At 36.1% G+C, this 21,763-nt stretch overlaps 1 protein-coding gene across 1 annotated transcript in view; it reads right to left on the minus strand.

Moving 5' to 3' along the window:
* Window positions 1-9,250: 9,250 nt before the first annotated feature.
* FAM83D (family with sequence similarity 83 member D) overlaps window positions 9,251-21,763 on the minus strand; it is a 29,446-nt gene continuing 16,933 nt past the window's right edge. Inside the window, exons 2-4 of the mRNA XM_012553524.3 lie at window positions 17,098-17,265; window positions 13,165-13,289; window positions 9,251-10,778 (exon numbers count right to left, since the gene is read on the minus strand). Of these exons, the coding sequence (XP_012408978.2) occupies window positions 9,770-10,778; window positions 13,165-13,289; window positions 17,098-17,265 (1,302 nt within the window). The 3' untranslated portion in view covers window positions 9,251-9,769. The remainder of the gene's footprint in view (window positions 10,779-13,164; window positions 13,290-17,097; window positions 17,266-21,763) is intronic.

Below are 21,763 nucleotides of genomic sequence, written 5' to 3' on the forward strand. Positions count from 1 at the left end.
GATGCTGAGTAAAATGAGCAGAACCATGAGATCATTCTACACAGCAACAACAAGATTTATACGATGATCAATTCTGATGGATGTGTCTCTCTCAAACAATGAGATGATTCAGACCAGTTCTAATTATTTAATGATGAAGAAAGCCATATGCACCCAGAGAGAGGACTATGGGAACTGTGTAGTTCACAACATAGCATTTTTACTTTTTTATTGTTTGCTTACATTTTATTTTGCTTCTCATTTTTTTCTGATTTGATTTTTCTTGTGCAGCAAGATAATTGTATAAATATGTATGCATATTTTGGATTTAACATATTTCTACCATGTTTAACATATATTGGACTACTTGCCATCTAGGGGAGGAGGTGAAGGAAGGAGGGGAAAAATTGGAACACAAAGTTTTGCAAGGGCTAATGTTGAATAATTGTCTACACATATATTTTGAAAAATAAAAAGCTTTAATAAAGGGAAGATAAATAAATAATGGGAGCTGCCTTAATAAAGTTATTTTTTTAATTAAATATATATGCATATGCATACATATATACATACATGTACATATATGGTCACACCACTTCTTTGTCCATTTCTTGTGTAAATACTCATACTATAAAGTTAAGAATTGGCTTTTCCAGCCTGTAAGAGGCAGATTTAACATACCACTGCTATGAATCCCTAAAAATTTCCTGTTGTAATGGAAAGAGCACTAAACCTGAAGTCTAAACCTGAGTTTGAATTGCCATATGACACAAGGTATTTCACTAGGTAAGCCAGATGACTTGAATCTTAATGGAATTTAACAAGCATTTATTGGTATCTACCAAGTGTAAAGCACAATTTATGTAGACACCAAAGATACAAAAACAAAATAGTCTTCCCACGAAGAATTTCACTTGGAGAGAATTGGCATGTAATCAAGGAACAACAATGTATATTCAAAATTATACAAAGTCATTTCTAAAGAGAGGGAGTGTAAATAACTGAGCATCAGGTAGGAACTTGTATTCAATTTAGCACTTGAGCTAGATTTCGAAAGAAACTTGGAATGTTACAAAGTAGAGGTGAAGAGGGGCATTCTACTTGTACAGATGTCATGGCAGAATACAATATCTAGGATTAAAGATCACAGAAAAACAGGGATGGACTTGTATGAAAAAAACCAAGAGAACCTTGTGTATATTAGTAGCAGTATTGTTTTAAGAACAACCTTAAGTGAATAACTCATTTTGACTATTATAAATACCCAAATTAACTACAAAGGACATATGAAGGAAAATACTATCTGCATAGAGAGAAAGAACTGATGAATAGAAGTGTGTGGGGAATGATTTTATACATATGTTCATAGGTGTGTGTTAATATATATCTATAATTACATATGGATATATATGATTTGTATCTTATTATGATAGCCTTGGAGAGGGAGAAGGAAGAAGAGGAAAAAAAGAAAAGACAAAAGAATCTTATATTGTTTGTGCAATAAAAAAATCTGTAAGATGAAAAGAATATGTGTTAAAAATAGGTTTGTAGGATAAATCCATCTCCAGTCCCCACCTCCAAAGTTTTTATATTATTTGTGCAATAAAGTTCTCCAAGATAAAAAGAATATATGCATTAAGAAAAAACAAAAGAAATTTGCATAATAACTTTATTATATATTAAAAAGAATAGCGAGTTGTTCACAATAGATTTGCAGAATTATATGCAATCATTCCTTTTTATTATGCTATGTTATGGAAATGCTTGTTTTATTCCATAAATTAAATCCAAAAAAAAAAAAAAAAAAAAAAAGCCCAGCTATTAGATCAATATGGAAAACTGTGGGGAAAAAAATACCATATTGAAAAGCTTCAATTTATCCTAGAAGCAACAGGGAACCATTGAAAAATTTGGTGGGGGGAGGGGGAGGATGAAATGGATAAAATGGGCAAATCTGTATTTTAAGAATAGAACTAGCTATTTGAAGGAAGGATTGGTGAGGGGAAAGGCTAAGATGGAGAAACCAATTAGGAAGGCTTTTATGATAGTTCAGGGTAGTAGTTAGTGATAAACATCTGAACTATGACAGAAGTGTGAGTGGAGAAAAAAGGATGAGAAATATAAGAGATGTGGAGTCAGAATTGGCAAGACTTAGCAAGTGATTGACTTTAAGGAGAGGAAAAAGTCAGTATGACTGTGGGGGGCTGTGAACTTAGGTGATGGAAGGATTGTAATATGATGAATAGAAAAAGAGAACTTGGAAAGAAAGATACATTTGCTGGAAGATATGTTAAAGGGTTCCCTGAACTTGTCCTTTTGATTTACCATATTTTTAGAATCACTACATCCAGAGTATATAGGAAGGCCTTGAATGTGTCAGTGATAAAGTCCGTGATGGCCTCCCCATATATATTCTTGGGAGTCAATACAGGCACCAGTCTCTATCAGACTGAGAAATTATTGGTGCTGAATTTATCTTCATAATCTAGCGGTTCCCAAAGGGGAAAAAATGCTGTATATCACTTGTCATCTCTAAATACTCATAATATGGAAATATCTGGCCTATTTCCAAGGATTGTTTTGAGAAATAACAGATTGCACATTAAAAAAAAAATTTAGATAGCCTTTCAAGTTTTGCCAATTACTTTATATTTTATCAATTATCTCCTATAATCTCCCCACTCCTAAGGGCATGATTTATATCCCCATTATACAGATAGCAAAATTGAGACCCAGTGAGGTTAATGACTTGCCCCAGGAACACAATAGCTAGTATCAGAGGTAAAATATGAACCCAGATCTTTCCTCAATCTGGTACTCTTTGTGCTATACTCTGTTGCCTCAAATATATAAAAATAATTTAATATTAAGAATAACTTGGAAAAAAAAGAATAAATTGGATGAGTTGTTAAAATGAGCATAGGATTGAAATATGAGAACCTTTTAGTTGATTAAAAGCTTAGTTGTGAAAAGTATTAATCAATTTGTAGTGGACCCAGTTGGCAAGGTAATATAACTTCTCCTAGATTGTGAAGAGACAAGACATAAATGATATTGAGCAAAGGAACCAAGAATGGAAGAAAATATAACTGAATTGGTATAGGACAATGCATCATGAACATGACAGAGGATTCCTTCAATGGATGGGTCTCTACACTGGAATGCTGAAGAATCGCTTCTGATTTAGATGTTCTTGTTCTTATGACAAATCCAACAATTGTTACCAAATTCTAAGAAAAGATATCACACCATGCAACATCAATAGAATTATTAATCTGACATATGAACAAATATATACTCAAGTAGATAAAACTAAGGACTGCAGTTCATAGCATCTGACTCAAAAGCTCTCATATTAATTAAATTATTAACTGATTAAGTTGCTCAATATTACATTCACATCTCCATAGTTTTTCCTTTTCTCTCAAGATTGTCATCTTAGACCAGGCCCTCATCACCCCTGAGCTGTACTACTAATAGTATATTCGGATGGATTATTAAGGTACAATTATTTGATAACTATTAGATCAGCCTCAAATTAAGGAAAATTTGAACAGCTGACTAACTATAGATGACTTGTTCAGAAAACCCCTTATAGCATGCCCTTATTTTACCTTGTAATTTAAGAAATCTTTTAAGCTCAAAGTAAATATATGTTGTTAGACATAAGGAGATATCATGAATAAATTGAAAGAACAAAAGTTAAATTACCTTTTAGATATATGGATAAGGGTACAGTTTATGACCAAACAAGGAACAGAAAGCATCATAAAAGGTAAAATGGACAAGTTTGAGTATAGAAAATCAGAAAGTTGTTGCAAAACAAAGACAATCCAATTAAAATGAGAAGGAAAGCAACTTACTGAAAAAATTATTTACATCAAGCTTCTTTGATAAAAATTTCATTTCTAAGATATTTAAGGAATTGATTCAAATATAAAAGAATGAGCCATTTTTCAACTAATAAATGGTTTAAGACACTGAATAGGCAATCCTCAAGAGAAGAAATCCAAGATATCACTAGCCATATGAATAAATGCTCCAAATCACTAACAATTAGTGAGCAGGTGAGTTGCAAATTAATGTCCTGTCTCATGCTGATAAGATTGCCAAAGTTGATTTTTTTTTAAATGACAACTTTTGGATAGGTTATGGGAATACTGGCACATTGATGCACTATTGCTGAAAGAATACATTGGTACAATCATTCTGGAAAGTAATTTAGCACTGTAATAAAAAAGTTACTAAGATGGGCTTACCCTTTTCCCTAAAAGTGAAACTACTAGCCTAAAGAGACCAGAGAGAAAAGGAATTTACCCACACACACACAGAGAGATGATGTGTGTGTATATCCTCATAATAAAAAGACCAATATGAGTTCAAATCCAGCCTTACACACCTACTATATGTGTGAGCCTAATTAAATTATTTATCTTGCCTGCCTCAGTTTCTTCAAATAAGATAATATTTGTAAAGTGCTTTGCAAACTACAAAGTGCTATATGTTGGATTACTTGCCACCTTGGAGAGTAACGGGGCAAGGGAGGAGAAAAAAAATTTGGAACACAAGGATTTGCAAGGGTGAGTGCTGAAAATTATCTATTGCATATATTTTGAAAATAAAAAGCTTTAATAAAAAAGTGCTATATAAATGCTAACTATAGAAATTATAAACAAAAATATTTGTAGTAGCTCTCTTGGTAAAGATTTGGAAACTAAGGAGAGGTCTATCATTTGGGGAATGGCTGAACTACATATGGTATGTGAATATAATAGAATAAATTTTCTTGTATATAAGAAATAATGGTTTCTTTGAAACCTGGGAAGTTTTGTATGAACTAATAGAATAAAATGAACAGAACCAGAAAAACAATTTAATATGATTTTTTAAAATACTATAAAGACAAGCAACTTTAAAAGATATAAAAACTCAGATCAATGCAATTACCAACCACATTCCAGAGGACTAATGAAGCATTCTACCTACTACTTTCTAAAAGAGAAGTAATGGACTCAGAGCCCAAAATGACATGTTTGGGGGGCATGGCCAATATGGGAATCTGTTTTGCTTCACTATACATATTTTTTATGAGTTTTTTTTTTCCTAGTGGGGGGAAGAGGGAGAGAGAAAAGTTTTACAATCATTGAAAGAATTAAAATTGAATTAAATTGAATTGAAAAAGAAAAAAAAACTTTCCTACTCCTAATACAGCAATAAAGGCAAAACTCCCTTTTGAGAGAGATGCTCACCTCTTCATTTCTACCTCCTTGAAACAGGCACTTCTAGAAGAGAAATATATGCAGGTAAAATACTTCTTTAAAGCTTTCACTTACTTGGCAATATTCATGATGTTCCTCAGAAGTACCCATCCTATAAATGAATAAATTCTGCCAGGGAACTGCAGGACTAGACTAGGTGTCAAAAAACCCCCATAAACGAAACTATGGACAATAAAAATGGAAGAAATCATTATTGATCAGAGAAATGCAAATTAACACAACTCTGAGATACCACTACACACCTCTCAGACTGGCTAAGATGACAGGAAAAGATAATGACGAATGTTAGAAGGGATGTAGGAAACCTGGGACACTGATACATTGCTGGTGGAGCTGTGAACGGATACAACTATTCTGGAGAGTGATTTGGAACTATGCTCAAAAGGTTATCAAACCATGTATACCCTTTGATCCAGCAGTGTTTCTTTTTTTTTTTTTTTAATTTTATTTAATAGCCTTTTATTTACAGGATATATACATGGGTAACTTTACAGGATTAACAATTGCCAAACCTCTTGTTCCAATTTTTCACCTCTTACCCCCCCCCCACCCCCTCCCCTAGATGGCAGGATGACCAGTAGATGTTAAATATATTAAAATATAACTTAGATACACAATAAGTATACATGACCAAAACATTATTTTGCTGTACAAAAAGAATCAGGCTCTGAATTATTGTACAATTAGCTTGTGAAGGAAATCAAAAATGCATGTGTGCATAAATATAGGGATTGGGAATTCAATGTAATGGTTTTTAGTCATCTCCCAGAGTTCTTTTTCTGGGCATAGCTAGTTCAGTTCATTACTGCTCCATTAGAAATGATTTGGTTGATCTCGTTGCTGAGGATGGCCTGATCCATCAGAACTGGTCATCATCTAGTATTGTTGTTGAAGTATATAATGATCTCCTGGTCCTGCTCATTTCACTCAGCATCAGTTCGTGTAAGTCTCTCCAGGCCTTTCTGAAATCATCCTGTTGGTCATTTCTTACAGAACAGTAATATTCCATAATTTTCATTTACCACAATTTATTCAGCCATTCTCCAACTGATGGACATCCATTCAGTTTCCAGTTTCTAGCCACTACAAAAAGGGCTGCCACAAACATTCGTGCACATACAGGTCCCTTTCCCTTCTTTATAATCTCTTTGGGATATAATCCCAGTAGTAACACTGTCCAGCAGTGTTTCGACTGGGCTTATATCCCAAAGAGATATTAAAAGAGGGAAAGGGACCCACATGTGCAAAAAATGTTTGTAGCAGCCCTCTTTGGAGTGGCAAGAAACTGGAAACTGAGTGTATGCCCATCAAGTGGAGAATGGCTGAATAAATTATGGTATATGAATGTTATGGAATATTATTGTTCTGTAAGAAATGACCAACAGGATGATTTCAGAAAGGGCTGAACAGATGCTGAGTGAAATAAGCAGAACCAGGACATCACTATACACTTCAACAACTATACTATATGATGATCAATTCTGATGGACTTTAACAATGAGATGATCCAAACCAGTTCCAATTGTTCAGTAATGAAGAGAACCAGCTATATCCAGAGAAAGAACTCTGGGAAATGAATATGGACCACAACATAGCATTTCCACTCTTTCTGTTATTGTCTGCTTGCATTTTTGTTTTCCTTCTCAGGTTTTTTTTTACCTTCTTTCTACATCTGATCTTTCTTGAGCAGCAAGATAACTATATAAATATGTATACATATATTGGATTTAACATATACTTTAACATATTTAACATGTATTGGTCTACCTGCCATCTAGGGGAAATGAGGTAAATGAGGGTAAAAGTTGGAACAGAAAGTTTGCAAGGGTCAATGTTGAAAAACTATCCATTCATATGTTTTGTAAATAAAAATCTATAATTAAAAAAAAAATAAAAATGGAAGGTCTCAAAGTGAAGATCCCAAAGTAAGAAACAAGAAATGATATTTCAGTTTCCCATCCAAGTGCCATAAAGTCCAAAGTCAATTTCAGGAATTGAAGTTGAGATAGCATCCCAAAGTGAAATACACATAAAAGAAATGGCCAATTAGGATGTACTGCCCTATGTTGATGGAAATGATACCATGTGTTAGCATGTATCTATAGGCTCGATAGCCAGTTTCCCAGGAAACTGAATCTGTTGATGATCAATGGCAGATACATTTCAATCATACTATGACCAGCTGGGAAGCACATGCCTTTGTGGGTATGCTGAATCAAAATTCAACCAATCCCTGTGTTCCAGGGATGTTTCCATTCTAAAGGGAGCAGGGTATTTTGCCAGTGAGTATTTCTTAAAAGATAGGAGGGATCAATGACCCTACATACTTAGGCACACTTGATAAATGCTTACCTGTTGCTCAGAGATCATCCATTTATAGAAAGAACTTTAGAAGTATTATTTTTCATTTTGTATTAAGAATCTGCACAAATAGCCTACTTTCCTGCTGCTAAATGGTAGGCTCCTTCAAGACAAGAGACTATATACTTCATGTTTACCTCCCGGGATTTAACCCAGGAAAGGGGCATAATTAGTTTGTTGAACTGAATTCTCAGTCCATTTATGCACAATGGTGGAGCTTCAAACATGGGTTAGTTTGCTTCACTGTATTTCACTCTCTGTAGCAGAGTAAAAACAAAGAACATTTTGTTGCCTTGGGAGCTCTTTGATGGGGGTATCCCCTACAATGACGATCATAACCCATTGGCCATCCCTGCCCCTGTAGTGGGGCTCCTGTGCTTTTGCACCCCCCTGATTTCAGGGCTGGAGCTCTCCCCACCGTGCCACCTAGCCACCACTCCCATTGGGTCCACTTCACAGGCCAGGGATCCTTCTCTAGAGCTCGACATGATGTGGCTGCCAGCCAAGGTCCAGGGCTGTCCGTCTCTTCTCCCTCACTTTTGCTGCATGACTGAGTGATTTCTGATGAATGTATGAAAAATAAAATCTCAACATGTTCTAATGACAATGGTCCGGTAGCATTATCTTTGTATGCAAAAGACAGCACAATATTACTGTTGTAGAAAGCTTTTGGTATAGGTGAGTCAGGTAAAAGAGGAAGTGAACATTTAAGCTTTTGCCTCCCTTTTGTCTATGCAGGGGAAGGAAACGAGACAAAAAAAAAAAAAAATAACAAAATTCCACAGCCACACCAATCATGATTAGCAGGGTGTAGAAACCAGTTGCATTGCCTACTGCTGAAGTAGGAATCTAGGATAATTGTTAGTGTCCTGGGCTTCCCCCTGTGCCTGGATGTACATTGCTCAATCTGTACATAGCCAGTACAACCATCTGATGGAGTTGTGCTTCCAGTGCCACTGGAGTTCAAATCAGGCTTTAATCCAGGAAAGCACAGTTCCCCGGCCCTCACTGGCTGACTAAGGAAAGCAAAAGGGAAACCTCAGACCCTTGTAAGTTCAGTTTTAGAAACTTAAAAAACAAAGCTAAAGTACAGATGCTTGCCTAATTTTTCTGGCAGGCTTTTTATTTAAATAGCTTGCATTGATATAGTTTTATGAGTTTATCTGGAGCGCAGTCTTAATCTTCCATTTTGTAATGCTAATAAAGATCTTATTCTCATCTTTAAATTTTCTTATAATTATGGTAATGATAGCTCTTCAAGGTTTAGAACTTTACACATGAAGTTTTATTTGAACATCACAGTAGACCCTTTGCTATCATTAGCCCCATTTTACAGATGTGGAAATGGAGGCTTGCAGAAGGTAGATGAGATGCCCAAGGTCACATAGCTAGTAAGTATCTTCAGTGGGAATTGGACAGATCTATCAGCATTCTCTGCAATATGCTATATTGTCTCTCCATGAATCTCTAATTCCATTGGAATTCTCAATTTCTTTCCTTTTCAACAGCAATAAGTTTATTCATTGGTTATCTAGTTGTTTCCTGATTCTTGAAATATCCCTCTAATACTAAAGGTACAGTTTAATTCTTATAAATCTATGCCAAAGCAATCAAACACAAATTCTATCCACATGAATATTTATTTAATACTAAGAACATACAGTTAAAAAGAAAATTCATTTTGACCTAAAGAAGAGGTTTTTTGTTTTTGTTTTTTTTAATAACAATATTAGGCATGTAATAAAAGCATCAGTATCTAAAATAAAATAGATAATGCAGTCATACAAGGAAAATACCCAAGTGCATTTCTATGTCTTGCCTGAATCTTGAATATACTAGAAACCCTCTAAATAGTAGCCCATAAAAAATAACTGTTCTAACTGCAACCAACATAAAATTGTACAAGTCAACATAAAATAAAAATTATCATTACTTAAAATAATGCATACTACAAAGGATTCAAAGAAAATAGGCTGGTTAAGATTTTATGCTTTAAGAGGTAAAGGAAGGCACCTTGGCACACAGGGCATTTTTAATCAGGAACACTTAGACTTAAGTAGTCTGCAAAAAGGAGGGCTCACTGGCAAAACCTGCTGCACTGCTGGCAAAAGCTCATTTGATGCCCAAAGTCGGCTAACAAGAAACATCAGTCACCGGTATGATGGGTACAATGCAATATCCCGAATGGCAAGTAAATTGTTGCCAACCCCACTAAGTGGTGTTCTGCTATAACTCCCAGGATTACAGCCCAGGTAGCTGTCAGCCAAAACTGTTCTCCTAGACAGCAAGGTCAGCATGTGGTTAAGCCGAGATCTGATGCCAGAAAAGTGAAATTGTCTCTCTTTATTCAAGTTTCTGAAAGAGTCCCTCAAGCACACATCCTTCTGGGGGTTGTGAGAGTATTTAGGATAGCCAGGATTGAGAAACTCAGTAGCTCTAATGGAGGAATGGGAACCGACAGAACTTGCCACAGAGCCTTGGGAAGACAAAGAAGAAAAGGACCTCACACTGGAGGATGTCGATGGAGCAGTGGACATTTTAGATACTGGGGATACATCTTTTGAGCGGGTCCCCTGAGAAAAGGATGGTTCCACAGGTTCGCTTATAGTCTGGGTGGTGACAGACTTTGACAAAAGCATTGTTTGTGAGCTAGTCGCTTTAGTTGCCACCACGGTTTGGGTTCCATCACATACTGTAGGAACGTGGGTTTGGGTCCCCACCTCACAGGTGTTCATTGACAGCATCATCTCCCACGGCTCTGTTTGAGTGGAGACATCATTTGCCTTTAGGAGCTCTAATTCAGCCTCTTGACTTAGGCAGTCCTCCTCACTAATGGTAGAAGTCTCTGGATCATAGCAGGTAGTTTCCATCTTTTCCTCCACAGGTACCTCTGAGCCCACATCAGCTTTGCTGGGAGTACTTGAGAGTTTGGCTAGCCGCATCCTCAGGAGGTTGCCCAAAGTGAGTTCCCTAGATGGGGGTTTTGTGTTGATCAGGTGGTCAAACCTGTCGCTGTTTCTACAGACAGACAAAAGCTTAGAACTGATTGGCTTTGACTGGGCATAGAGGATCCGGAATTCTAAGTCAAAATGTTCAACCACTTGGCCTGACAGAATAACCAAGTTGCTGCTATTTAATTTGCCATCAGTCCAGGTAAAACTAAAGATAAGAAACAAAATCATTATTTAGAAAAATTTAGTTGTAATTATATGTCATAAAATATAATGCTATCAGATTTATACTATTAAAACTTTAGTGGTTATAAGACTACCAGAAATGTAAATTAAAATCAAGTATAGATACAGCTAGGAACATAGATCAAACCAGATATAATAGTATGTCTTTTTATGAAAGTAAAAATAAAAAAACTCACACATCTGACTATTTTCCCTTCATAATAATAGCCTTAGGGGACCACATGCTTATTGCAAGAATGTTTTGAGCACATTCATGTTGCTTGTATTCTTTCTCTTTTGGGATTATATCTTCAGAGACAATTTATAAGACACAAGAAAATCAATTGCATTCTTTACACATCATTTTGGCCTAAAGTATTTATTATTTTTCAGCTTTATTGCATCAAATGTTTTCATAGGATCATAAGATTAAGAGCTTAAAGAGAACCTGCAGATCATGTATCCAACTCTTTTATTTTATAGATGATAAAATTGAGGCCACAAAAGAAGAAACACTTCCCCAAGGTCACATAGCTATTATGAAAGAGCTGGGATTTGAACTTGATGCCCATGACTCCAAACTTAACTCAACACATTTCTGGTGGTTTTTAAACCCCAAATTTCATGAAAGACCAGTTTTCTACCACTGCAGAGATTTAAAAAATATATATCTATATCACAGACCATAAAGGCAATTACCAAAGAATTCTAGAAATACCTTGAATAATGGTAGCTCTGCTGGAAAAAGCATGTAGCACCCCCCAAATCTTATCCTGCCTAAAAGGACAATACTCATGTACACTATGGTATAGTACAATAATAATCAATAGTGAGCTACAAATGTGTGCAAAATCACGGTTGGGGCTAAATTTCTATTTGTAAAGATTATATGTAACAACTCCTAAAAATAATCATTGCTGACATACTGATTGTTTTTTACCTTTTCATATTTATCTCATTGGTCTCCTATCCCTTTCTGCTAAAATGAGAGCTACACCTGTCAGAATGAAGGACGGACGTGAGAGTCCCCATGTTTTCTTCTACACTAAGCATGAAAGGCTATTGATTTTATCTTTTCCCATTTCTTTCCTTTCCAGCTGCCCCAGCTCTCCTCTAGAGTCCTAGTCATTACACTAGATACGTTATATGGCCTAAGGCAAATGCTTCTGTGTTACAGCCAATGGTGAACTAGAAAAATCTGCTTAGTTATATAATAAGCAGAGTCATTCCTGTTATCTTCATTCTTTCTTCTGTTCCACTTTTGCTCACTCCCCAAAAGACTCAATCCAGTTTTCCACTGAATTCCTAATCCCTGAGCTCTTCTCAGAAATAAGAAATTGGATTCAATTGGAACAAAATTCAAAAACCAAGAACAATCAAAAAATAAAAAATAAAAAAAAGAGCTAACAACCTAAGGTTGCTTTCTATAGAAAATCTGAATTTATATTAGAATTTACTAGTTAAGTTTGAGGTATTAAGCACTGCTATAGACGTCTAAAGAGCCAGAGGAAAGTATTGAGAGCAAAGCAAACATGGATGTCCAATTTGGGCCTTCCCTGGACCATCAGAAAGTGTGATCTTGGGGCCAATCCCAACTTCTGTGCCAGAAACTCCCTAACTACAAAAAGGGTAGGGAAAGAAAGAGTAGAAGACATGATTTAAATGAAATAACCCTTTTTAAAATTCAAAGCTTCATCATGGTAGATTAATAATATTCTACCAGACAGTGGAATGCCTACCCCTGGGGTCACAAAGTTTCTACTCACAGAATGCAAGCTCTGGCAAACCTTCATCCGGTTAAAAACAGTTGTGAGTATTAACTTTCTAACAGGCTGCAACCCTGCAACCAGCCTAATTATGAGAAGGCATTAAACCAGAAAGCTAACCATCAAAGAATGATTTTTTTGAGCCACATCAATTTATAAAACGCTTAAGATGTGGAAGGGGTACCAGTTTGTATTAGCAAAGTTATTAGTCACTCTCAACAAAACTGCAGATTTTTCTTCTAGATTTAATTTTTTTCTTTGAGTGGCTCAGACTTATTTCATTGGTATAGGGATATATGGTGAAGAAATTCTATCAATACAAATCTCCTACTGTTCTGCAACTTACAGTAGCAGAAAATTGCCTTGGGCACCCAGAGGTTAATTGTCATGCCCAGAATCACATAGCCAGCATATGCCATGAGGAAGGTTTGAAAGTAGGTCTTCCAACCCCTAAGGCCAAGTTTGTAAATACAATTCATTACTTCATGCTGCCTCTCTTTTCTAGAATTAAATAAAGTAATTTCATATTTTCAAACACTTAGCTATGGGGAGAAAACAACTTAACCTTTGCAAAAAATTTTAATTCAGAAGTTTGATACTTACCCATAAGAACCAGTTGCCACTCTAATGCCATCAATCAACATGAATTTTTCATGGATCTTCCCAACAATCTTAGTTCCTGACCTTGCATAGTATGCATTTCCAGTAATAGTTCGAACTGTCATAAGCTGTTTTGGGAGAAAAAAAAAAAGTTTAAAAGTCTTAAGCTCAGTTATTCAACATACCAGTGATATAAGACAAGATTTATTTATTTATGGTTGCAAACTAAGTCTACTTTTAAAAAATAAAGCTTTTTAATTTTCAAAACATATGTATAGATATTCAACACTCACCCTTGCAAAATCTTGGGTTAAAAATTGTTTTCTCCCTCCCTTCTTCTCACCCCTTTCCTAGACACAACCCTACTTGTTGGCAGACAAATGGCTAGTAATCACATCCACCCACTTGACAGAATTATTTGTCTGTACTCCAGGGTCAATCTAATTTCTCACTTTGTAATGCCATGTACCATCTCTTCATCTAGACAAATTATGTTAAACTCAAATAGAAATAGGACTTAGTAGCCATACAAAGGATCTCTGCAGACTGCATAGTGACTTGAAAAAACACACATTAATATTATCTATGTTCTATTGTACTTTTATTTATTTTGTTAAAATATTTCCCAATTACCTTTTAATTTGGCTTCAGCAATACTCTGAAATATTGTGGAAGGAAATCTGGTGTTTGATATCTCAGGGCTAGACTATTCTCTTAACATTCTTATTGTCTATTTGTGATGCACTCTAAAGAAAGTTGTACCTGGTTCAACATTAACAGAAAGTCCAAACCCCCAAAATTAATTTTGGAACAAATTTTGGTAAATATGGAAAAAGCTTTTTTTTTTTAAAAAAAAAAAACAGACAAACAACAAAAAGTCATCATTTGGGAACCCTCTTTTATTTTCCTCCCTCACCTTGATAACGTTGCAAAGCTAAATTCAATACCATGTTTATTCCCCTGAACCCTATTTATATTCACAAAGAAAAATTAACAATATAGTTGAGAGCTGCCTATCACAAAAGTACAGCAGTATAGAGGACAGCATAAAAGAGGAAAAAGACCCATACATGCAAAAATATTTGTAGCAGATCTTTTTGTAGTGACAAGGAACTGGAAACTGAGTGGATGTATCAGCTGGAGAATGGCTGAATAAGCTCTGATATATGAATGTTATGAAATATTATTGTTCTATAAGAAATGATGAGCAGACTGATTTCAGAAAGGCCTGGAGAGATTTATATGAACTGATGCTGAGTGAAGTGAGCAAAGTCAGGAAAACATTGTACACAGTATCAAAAGCAAGATTGTATGATGTGATAATGTATACATATATTGGATTTAACATGTATTTCTACCATGTTTAACATATACTAGACTACTTGCCATCTGGGGGAGGGCATGGGGGAAGGGAGGGAAAATTGGAACACAGGGTTTTGCAAGAGCTAATATTGAAGAATTGCCCATGCATATGTTTTGAAAATTTAAAAAAATAATAAAAATAAATAAACTTTAATAAAAATGAAATAAATAAATAAAATAAAAATAATTTAACAAAAAAATTAAATAAAACTTTCATACTTGGGGGAAAAAAAAAGATTGTGTGATGATCAACTATCATAGACTTGGCTCTTCTCAGCAATACAGTGATCCAAAACAATTACAATAAACTTTGGATGGAAAATGCCATCTGCATCCAGAGAAAGAATTATGGAGATTGAATGTGGATTACAGCAAACTATTTTCACCTTTGTTGTTAATGTTTTCTTGTAGTTTTTCCCTTTTGTTGTGATTTTTCTTTCTTAACATGACTCATAGGGAAATATGTAAAAATTGATTATACGTATGTAACCTATATCAGTTTGCATGCTGTCTTGGGGAGAGAAGGGAAAAAAATTGGCATTTAAAATATTATAAAAATGAATGTTGAAAACAGTAAAATAAAATAAAATAAAATAAAGGAATTTGGGAAATTATTTGGGAATTTGGAAATTATTTTGTAAAGCAAAATTTTTTTTGTATTGCAAAAAATCATCACTACCACTAGAAAAAAAAGGAAAGAAAAGAAAGAAAGAAATGGGCACAAGCAATGTATCACAGAATAAGGTTCCTAAGTTTATTAGCTAATGTTTCCCTACACTTGTCCTTATTAGCTACAGTGCTGCCAGTAGAACCTTAAGAACGGTGCTGGCACTGCTATAAGTTATATATTCAATGATGGTCTTTCCAACAGCTTCACTTTCTTATTTTCATATTTGATGTCAACTTCCTTCCAAACTGTGGATGTAGGATAATCTGCTTGATTGAATAAAAGTATTGGCAATTTAAGGCTTTAATAATACTACTACATAGGCAAGTCAAAAACCGCTCAATGGTCTGTTCCTTAGTTTCTTTATCATAGCAGGAAGGAGCAGGAAGAATAAACCTGAATTCTTATAAAATGCTCTCGAATTTCTGCAAACATAAATATTTAACAAAGAAGCAGATATATTGAGAACTTAAGTAGTAAACAACAGATGCCAAACAGTAGCCAACCTTCCTGAATCCCAGAGCTTGTATATTTTAAAACTATTGCTTTTTTTTTTTTTGCTGTCAATCGGATCCTTTTGGAGAGGCAATATGGCACAGTAAAGATATGGCCTCAGAATAAGAAAGCTCTGGTTTTGAGTCTCACCTCTGACACTTACTATCTGTATTATGGCTCTGAGCAAGTCATGATTTCTCAGTCCCCAGGAAACTCCAAGACTTTAAGTTATAGGATGAGTAACAATCTCCTTTGGTTGAGGGAATTTCTTCACTGAGAGTTTTCTGTACTAATAAAACCACAGGGCCAAGATTCTTTTATATTAACACAAAATAAATATGATTATTCTTAATGCTAAGTTCAAATCAGGTCTCAGATGCTTACTGGCTGTGTGATAACTTCTATCTGCCTCAGTTTCTTTAACTGTAAAATGGGGATAATAATAGCACTACCTCCCAAGGTTGCTGTGGTGTAAAATGATATTTGTAAAGTGTTTTACAAAATTCAAGGCCTATTTTTTTAAATAGCTTTTTATCTACAAGATATATGCATGGGTAATTTTTCAGCATTGACAATTGCCAAACCTTTTGTTCCAACTTTTCCCCTCCTTCCCCCATCCCTTCCCCCAGTTGGTAGGTTGACCAATACATGTTAAATATGTTAAAGTATAAATTAAATACAATATATGTATACATGTCCATACAGTTATTTTGCTGCACAAAAAGAATCGGACTTTGAAATAGTGTACTGTTAGCCTGTGAAGGAAATCAAAAATGCAGGAGGACAAAAATAGAGGGATTGGGAATTCTATGTAGTGGTTCAGTCATCTCCCAGAATTCTTTCCCTGGGTGTAGCTGGTTCAGTTCATTACTCCTCTATTGGAACTGATTTGGTTCATCTCATTGTTGAAGAGAGCCATGTCCATCAGAATTGATCATCATATAGTATTGTTGTTGAAGTATATAATGATCTCCTGGTCCTGCTCATTTCAGTCAGCATCAGTTCATGTAGGTCTCTCCAAGGGCCTATTTTTTTCTAACTAAAAACTACTTAGGAGTAAACTCCCCTAACAAACCTACATACCACCAACCCTATTCCCCACTTAGTTCAAAACATGTGATTTTAACGAGGATCAGAATCAGGAAAAAAAAATCCTCTTACCTTCACATGAAATTAGAGGCCTATTTAATGTAGAAATAAATGTAACCAGTTCCAAGGACAACAGCTCACTAAAAGATCTAAAGTATTAATTAGTATCCTAGATAGAACTAAGTTGATAAGATTTTCATTTTATTTTTTTTGCTAAAGCAATTGGGGTTAAGTGATGAGCCCAAGGATAAGATAAAATTTTATAAATAAATGTAGTCAGTATCAATATATTTTCCTTTACCATTAGACACTTTGGTACAAACCTTTTCCTGTTCAGGATGAACTCTTAGATTCACACACATGTCCAGGAAATGACGGATTAGAGCCTGGTCCAAAAGAATGTAGACGGCCACCTCTTGCTTTCTACATACTTCCTGTAGGTCTCTGAAGATGTCAATATCTGTGAATGACTCCATAACCACAGCAATAACCTAAGGCAAGGTAAAAAGAAAGGAACAAAGCTCTTACTTCACAGCAGGTAGGAAGTCCCTTCTAGCTGTCAAGACAGTCCCCTATGTGGGGAGGAGATGGAAGGGACTTTGACCTCACTATACTTATCCAACTGACCATCAGCAATTTCCATTTTCTCTTCTCAATTTACTAATCCCAGTATCTCCTTTATAATCCTATTATTAAACATGTTCAGCACAAATATGTTAGACTAAAATATGTAAAATTTTGTTTTAGTTTGGGGGGGAGGACTGGGAGTCTATAGGCTGACTGGAGAGTTTGCTTACAAGGCTGTGACAGTGAGAGACATGGAGTCCCTCTGTAATGCCCCAGGCCAGATCAGATAGTGTTCAGAAAAAGAACAAAGAAGACTCAGATGGCCCATGGTCCTGGATAAGCTTTCCCATGGGAGAAAGCATCCTTTGCTGTTTGCATTAACTGTGATACCAAGGTTGCCATACTCCAGCTCCCACCATACAAATGTTTCCTAATAAAATTTAGCAGCTCCTATGGTTACATGGCCTAGCTCTCCTTCAACTGTCTTTTGACTTCCCAATTCCTCACAGGTAATTTATGCCCACCAGCTTCAGTGTGCACCCTGCGGAGTGTGGGGGAAGTGGAGAGAAGGCTGGTACCTCCCCCGTGGGCTTGGCTGAACCTTTTCCAGACTGCTCATCACCCAGGGTGTCCAGCCGTGGCTCCAAGAAGGGCTGCACCCCACTAATCCGCCTCGGCACATAGGCGAGCCAGGCTGGGATAACTGACGGCCTCAAACCCATCAGTAAGTGAGGGGAACAGCTCTCCCAGCCTGTGAAGGCTTCCATGGAAACCTGGCTGTGGAGGTGGCTGAAGCAAGTGCTGTTCTAGTCAGACCCCAAGGGCGCCGGTCACCCCCTGCGACCTCTGAAAATGAAGGAGGAGCACCACACCTGCTACCTGCTGAGAACTCTGCAACTGGGGTCAAAAGTTACCCAGGACCCTCGCTCCAAAGTCATAAGTCCTTCCTTAGCTCTCATCCTCCCGAACTTGGTGTCACTTTACCTTGTTGACTTTGTAAAGGTTGCCCTGCTTTTTGCTCCTGTGATACCATATTCTACTCTTTGTCCTTTACCCTCTCCATCACTCTTTTTTCATTTCCCTTGCTGGCTCTTATGTCTCCCAACTTCTAACCGTGGATTTTCTCAAGATTCTCTCTGGTTCTTCAGTCTCTACACTTACTTCCTGGCTTAGTTCTCTCTCCATCCTTTTTCTAAGACTCCCGGGCTAGAAACTTGGAAATCATTTACATCCCTTTCACCTTCTCTAAGGACATCAAGCACACTAGAATTTAGACTCAAAAGTAGAGTCCAGCTCTACACTCTAACAGTGGTGTGACCTTAGCCAAGTCATTTCCCTTCCTCTGAACTCGTTCCCTTCTCTAAAATGAGAAGAGTGGTCCAGCTCAAAGCTCCTTAAACTGTGGGTCATAATCCCATATGGGGTCACATAACAATGTGAAGATCATGAAATTTATAATCAACTCTGAAAATATTGAAGATGCCCTAGTTCCTGGAATATCAGATAGTCTGCTAAGATTTAATTTTTTTATGTCAAAATAAGCAAGCACATTGATCTCATTAGTATGTAAATTTACTTTCATTTTTAATAAATGGTAAAATTATATGTATACCAAAGAATTGTTTTAGAATAAATTTCTTTATTATTATTTTTATTTTTTAAATTTATTTTTATAATAATTTTTTTATTTTTCAAAATATATGCAAAGATAGTTTTCAACTTTTGCAAAATCTTATGTTCCAAATTTCTCTCCTTTCCTCTTTCCCTCCCTACCCCCAAATTTCTCTCCTTTCCTCTTTCCCTCCCTACCCCTTTCCCTAGACAGCAAGTAATCCAATATAGGTTAAAAATGTACAATTCTTCTAAACATATTTCCATATTTATCATGCTGCACAAGAAAAATCAGATGTGGTTTATTATCAGTAAATTTTGATATGTATACCTATTTTATATATCTATATACCTGTGGTCACAAAAATTTTCTTGATAAAAAGAGGTCACAAGTGGAAAAAGTTTAAGAAGGCCTAACCTAGATAATAACTAAGGACACTAATGCACCATTGGTGGAGTTGTGAACTGACCCTACCATTCTGGAGAACAATTTGGAAATGTGCCCAAAGGACTATAAAACTATGTTTACTTTTCCATTCAACAATACTACTATATTCCAAAGGCATCCAAGAAAATGGAAAAGGACCTATTTGTACAAAAATCATTGTAGCAGCTTTAACTAGAGAGATGCCTCAGTGAGCCTGGAGAGGTTTGATGTCTTATTTCAAATCATAAAGTCAGAAAATGTTGGAGGCAAGACTTGACTTCAGGCTTTGGGGTCTCCCAGGTTATTTACGATGCTTTGTCACTTCTCCAGTGGGGACACATTAGCTAAAAGCTCTCAGTTTGTTGAGAAGACAGCACTAGCCCTGAAGCTCCTGTCATGGCCTTTTGGGGCTGTGAGGGACCATTACCTTGTGGTAATAATAATAAATACCATTATTTTCCAGCAAGGTTGTATAGGTGCTGATTACATGCCAAACACTTTTACAAGTCCATGCAAAGGAAGCTAACTACTTGCCTAAAGCCAAAGTTAAGAGAGGATTAACATTTCATTTTCATTCTAGTCACTGGAAACTGTAGATCTTGGCTACCAGTCTCACCAATCAGCCACCAAAAACAAAGGCCCTTTGTCTACTTTGGCAGAGCGCCTGGAGATTCATGCTCTGCCCAGGTCTGGGAAAGGTGAGTATTCTTTTTAGTCATCTTCTTCCTCACCATCCCCTCTAACCCTGAGAGTTCCCTAAACAGCACCGATCTTGCAAAGTGGAAGACAGGCCTTAGAAATGTCAGTAGGAAATGGGATTGTATTACTAATTTGGGAACTATTTCACACGTTTTCGAGTGCAGTCTATAAACACCTATTATGAGATAAAAGTAAGGACCGAATATCAAGTTTCTATGATCACGTTTTTTCCTACCTCCTCCCTTAACTGCTCTACTACCTACCTGATCTTATACTAATCCAGATTCTCCTGCGAACATTTCCTAAGCAAGTATACTTATTCATTTAATAAATGCTCACTGAATTAACTTGAAAAGTATAACATATCATTCCTGGATCAATGCCTTCAAATATTATCATGAAATGATATTTTTTTCTTTTAAATCTAACTAGGCTCCACAACATCAGTAGCTTCACATCTTGGGTGTCAAAATGATTTTTGCTCATGCTTACCCCTATCTTGGGAAAGGGTAAGGAAAGCTTCATTGCACTGGGCCATAGATTTTTCCCAGGCTCCAAGGCCAAGAAGGGACCCAGGAGGCTTCAGATTCTAACCTTGAAAGAATAACTGATTTCCCCAAAGCAAAATAACTGCCAAGTTCCAAAAAGTAACTGGGAAATAGTGGAGCTTCTCTAAAAGTGAGTTAAGGAGAAGTACAGGCTATCTTCCAAATCAAATATTGATTTGCCATTTAGTGGAACAATGGCATGAGTAATGCCATTATGTTATTAAGCATTAGGTTCTTGCTCCCTGTTAATTTCATTGACTTCATAAATATCACACCCTCTCCCATTCAGGCTGTGAGTCAAAGGGCTAAAAATCTGCCCATAGAATCCAGTGGGTTTCAAAGATTTCCTTTCTCCATTTTGTTTCTATCTTAAATTTAAGCATAAAGCCTATTAAATGAATTTCTCAGAGAAGGTCTTTTTCCATTTTAGTCAGAGACACTCATTAGAAGGGAGTCAATCCTTTATGACAGGGTGGTTGCCTAGAGAGATGCTGCTAGATACTCATGCCGGCCCAGAACATGAAATAAACGTGGCGAGCTTTCTGGAATATTGTTTGAATATTGAATATTGAATATTGAATATTGTTTGATCAGAACCAAATGAGAAACCCAAAGCTAGAATAGAGACCTAGTTCTCACTACCTGAAATCTGACAAAGGAAGCAAAAGGAGCGCTCCACCCTAAAGAGCCTAGGACAAGCCACACCCCACTCTGAGAATACTCGGCATTTCCCCAGTCATTCCACACAAGCTAGAACCCGTTCTTTTAGGTCACAGAACCACAAAATGTTGGAGCTGGAAAAAACCTTAGAGATCATTTAGTCCAACTCCTATTTTATATATAAGGGATTAGGACTTTGTGATTTCTCTAGAAAAATACAGATTTGCAAATATTGTAAAGTTCTAATATTAATATTAGCTAATGTTAACGAAGTAACTATTTCCTAGATTTGGTTAGGTAAGAGTCAGGCAGGTTGGAAGTAGGAGGAGTGGACCTTGATTCTTGTACAAGTTCACATCACTTTGATTATAATAGCAAGGGAAGTTATGACCCATATATTTTGTCTGTTAGGAAAGTGAAAGTTAAGGATCTAAACCTTTATTTTTTTGTTTAAATTTAAAAAAAAAATCTTTATTT

Source organism: Sarcophilus harrisii, chromosome 2 (genome assembly GCF_902635505.1).
Source record: "Sarcophilus harrisii chromosome 2, mSarHar1.11, whole genome shotgun sequence".
In the NCBI taxonomy this organism is placed as follows: Eukaryota; Metazoa; Chordata; class Mammalia; order Dasyuromorphia; family Dasyuridae; genus Sarcophilus; species Sarcophilus harrisii.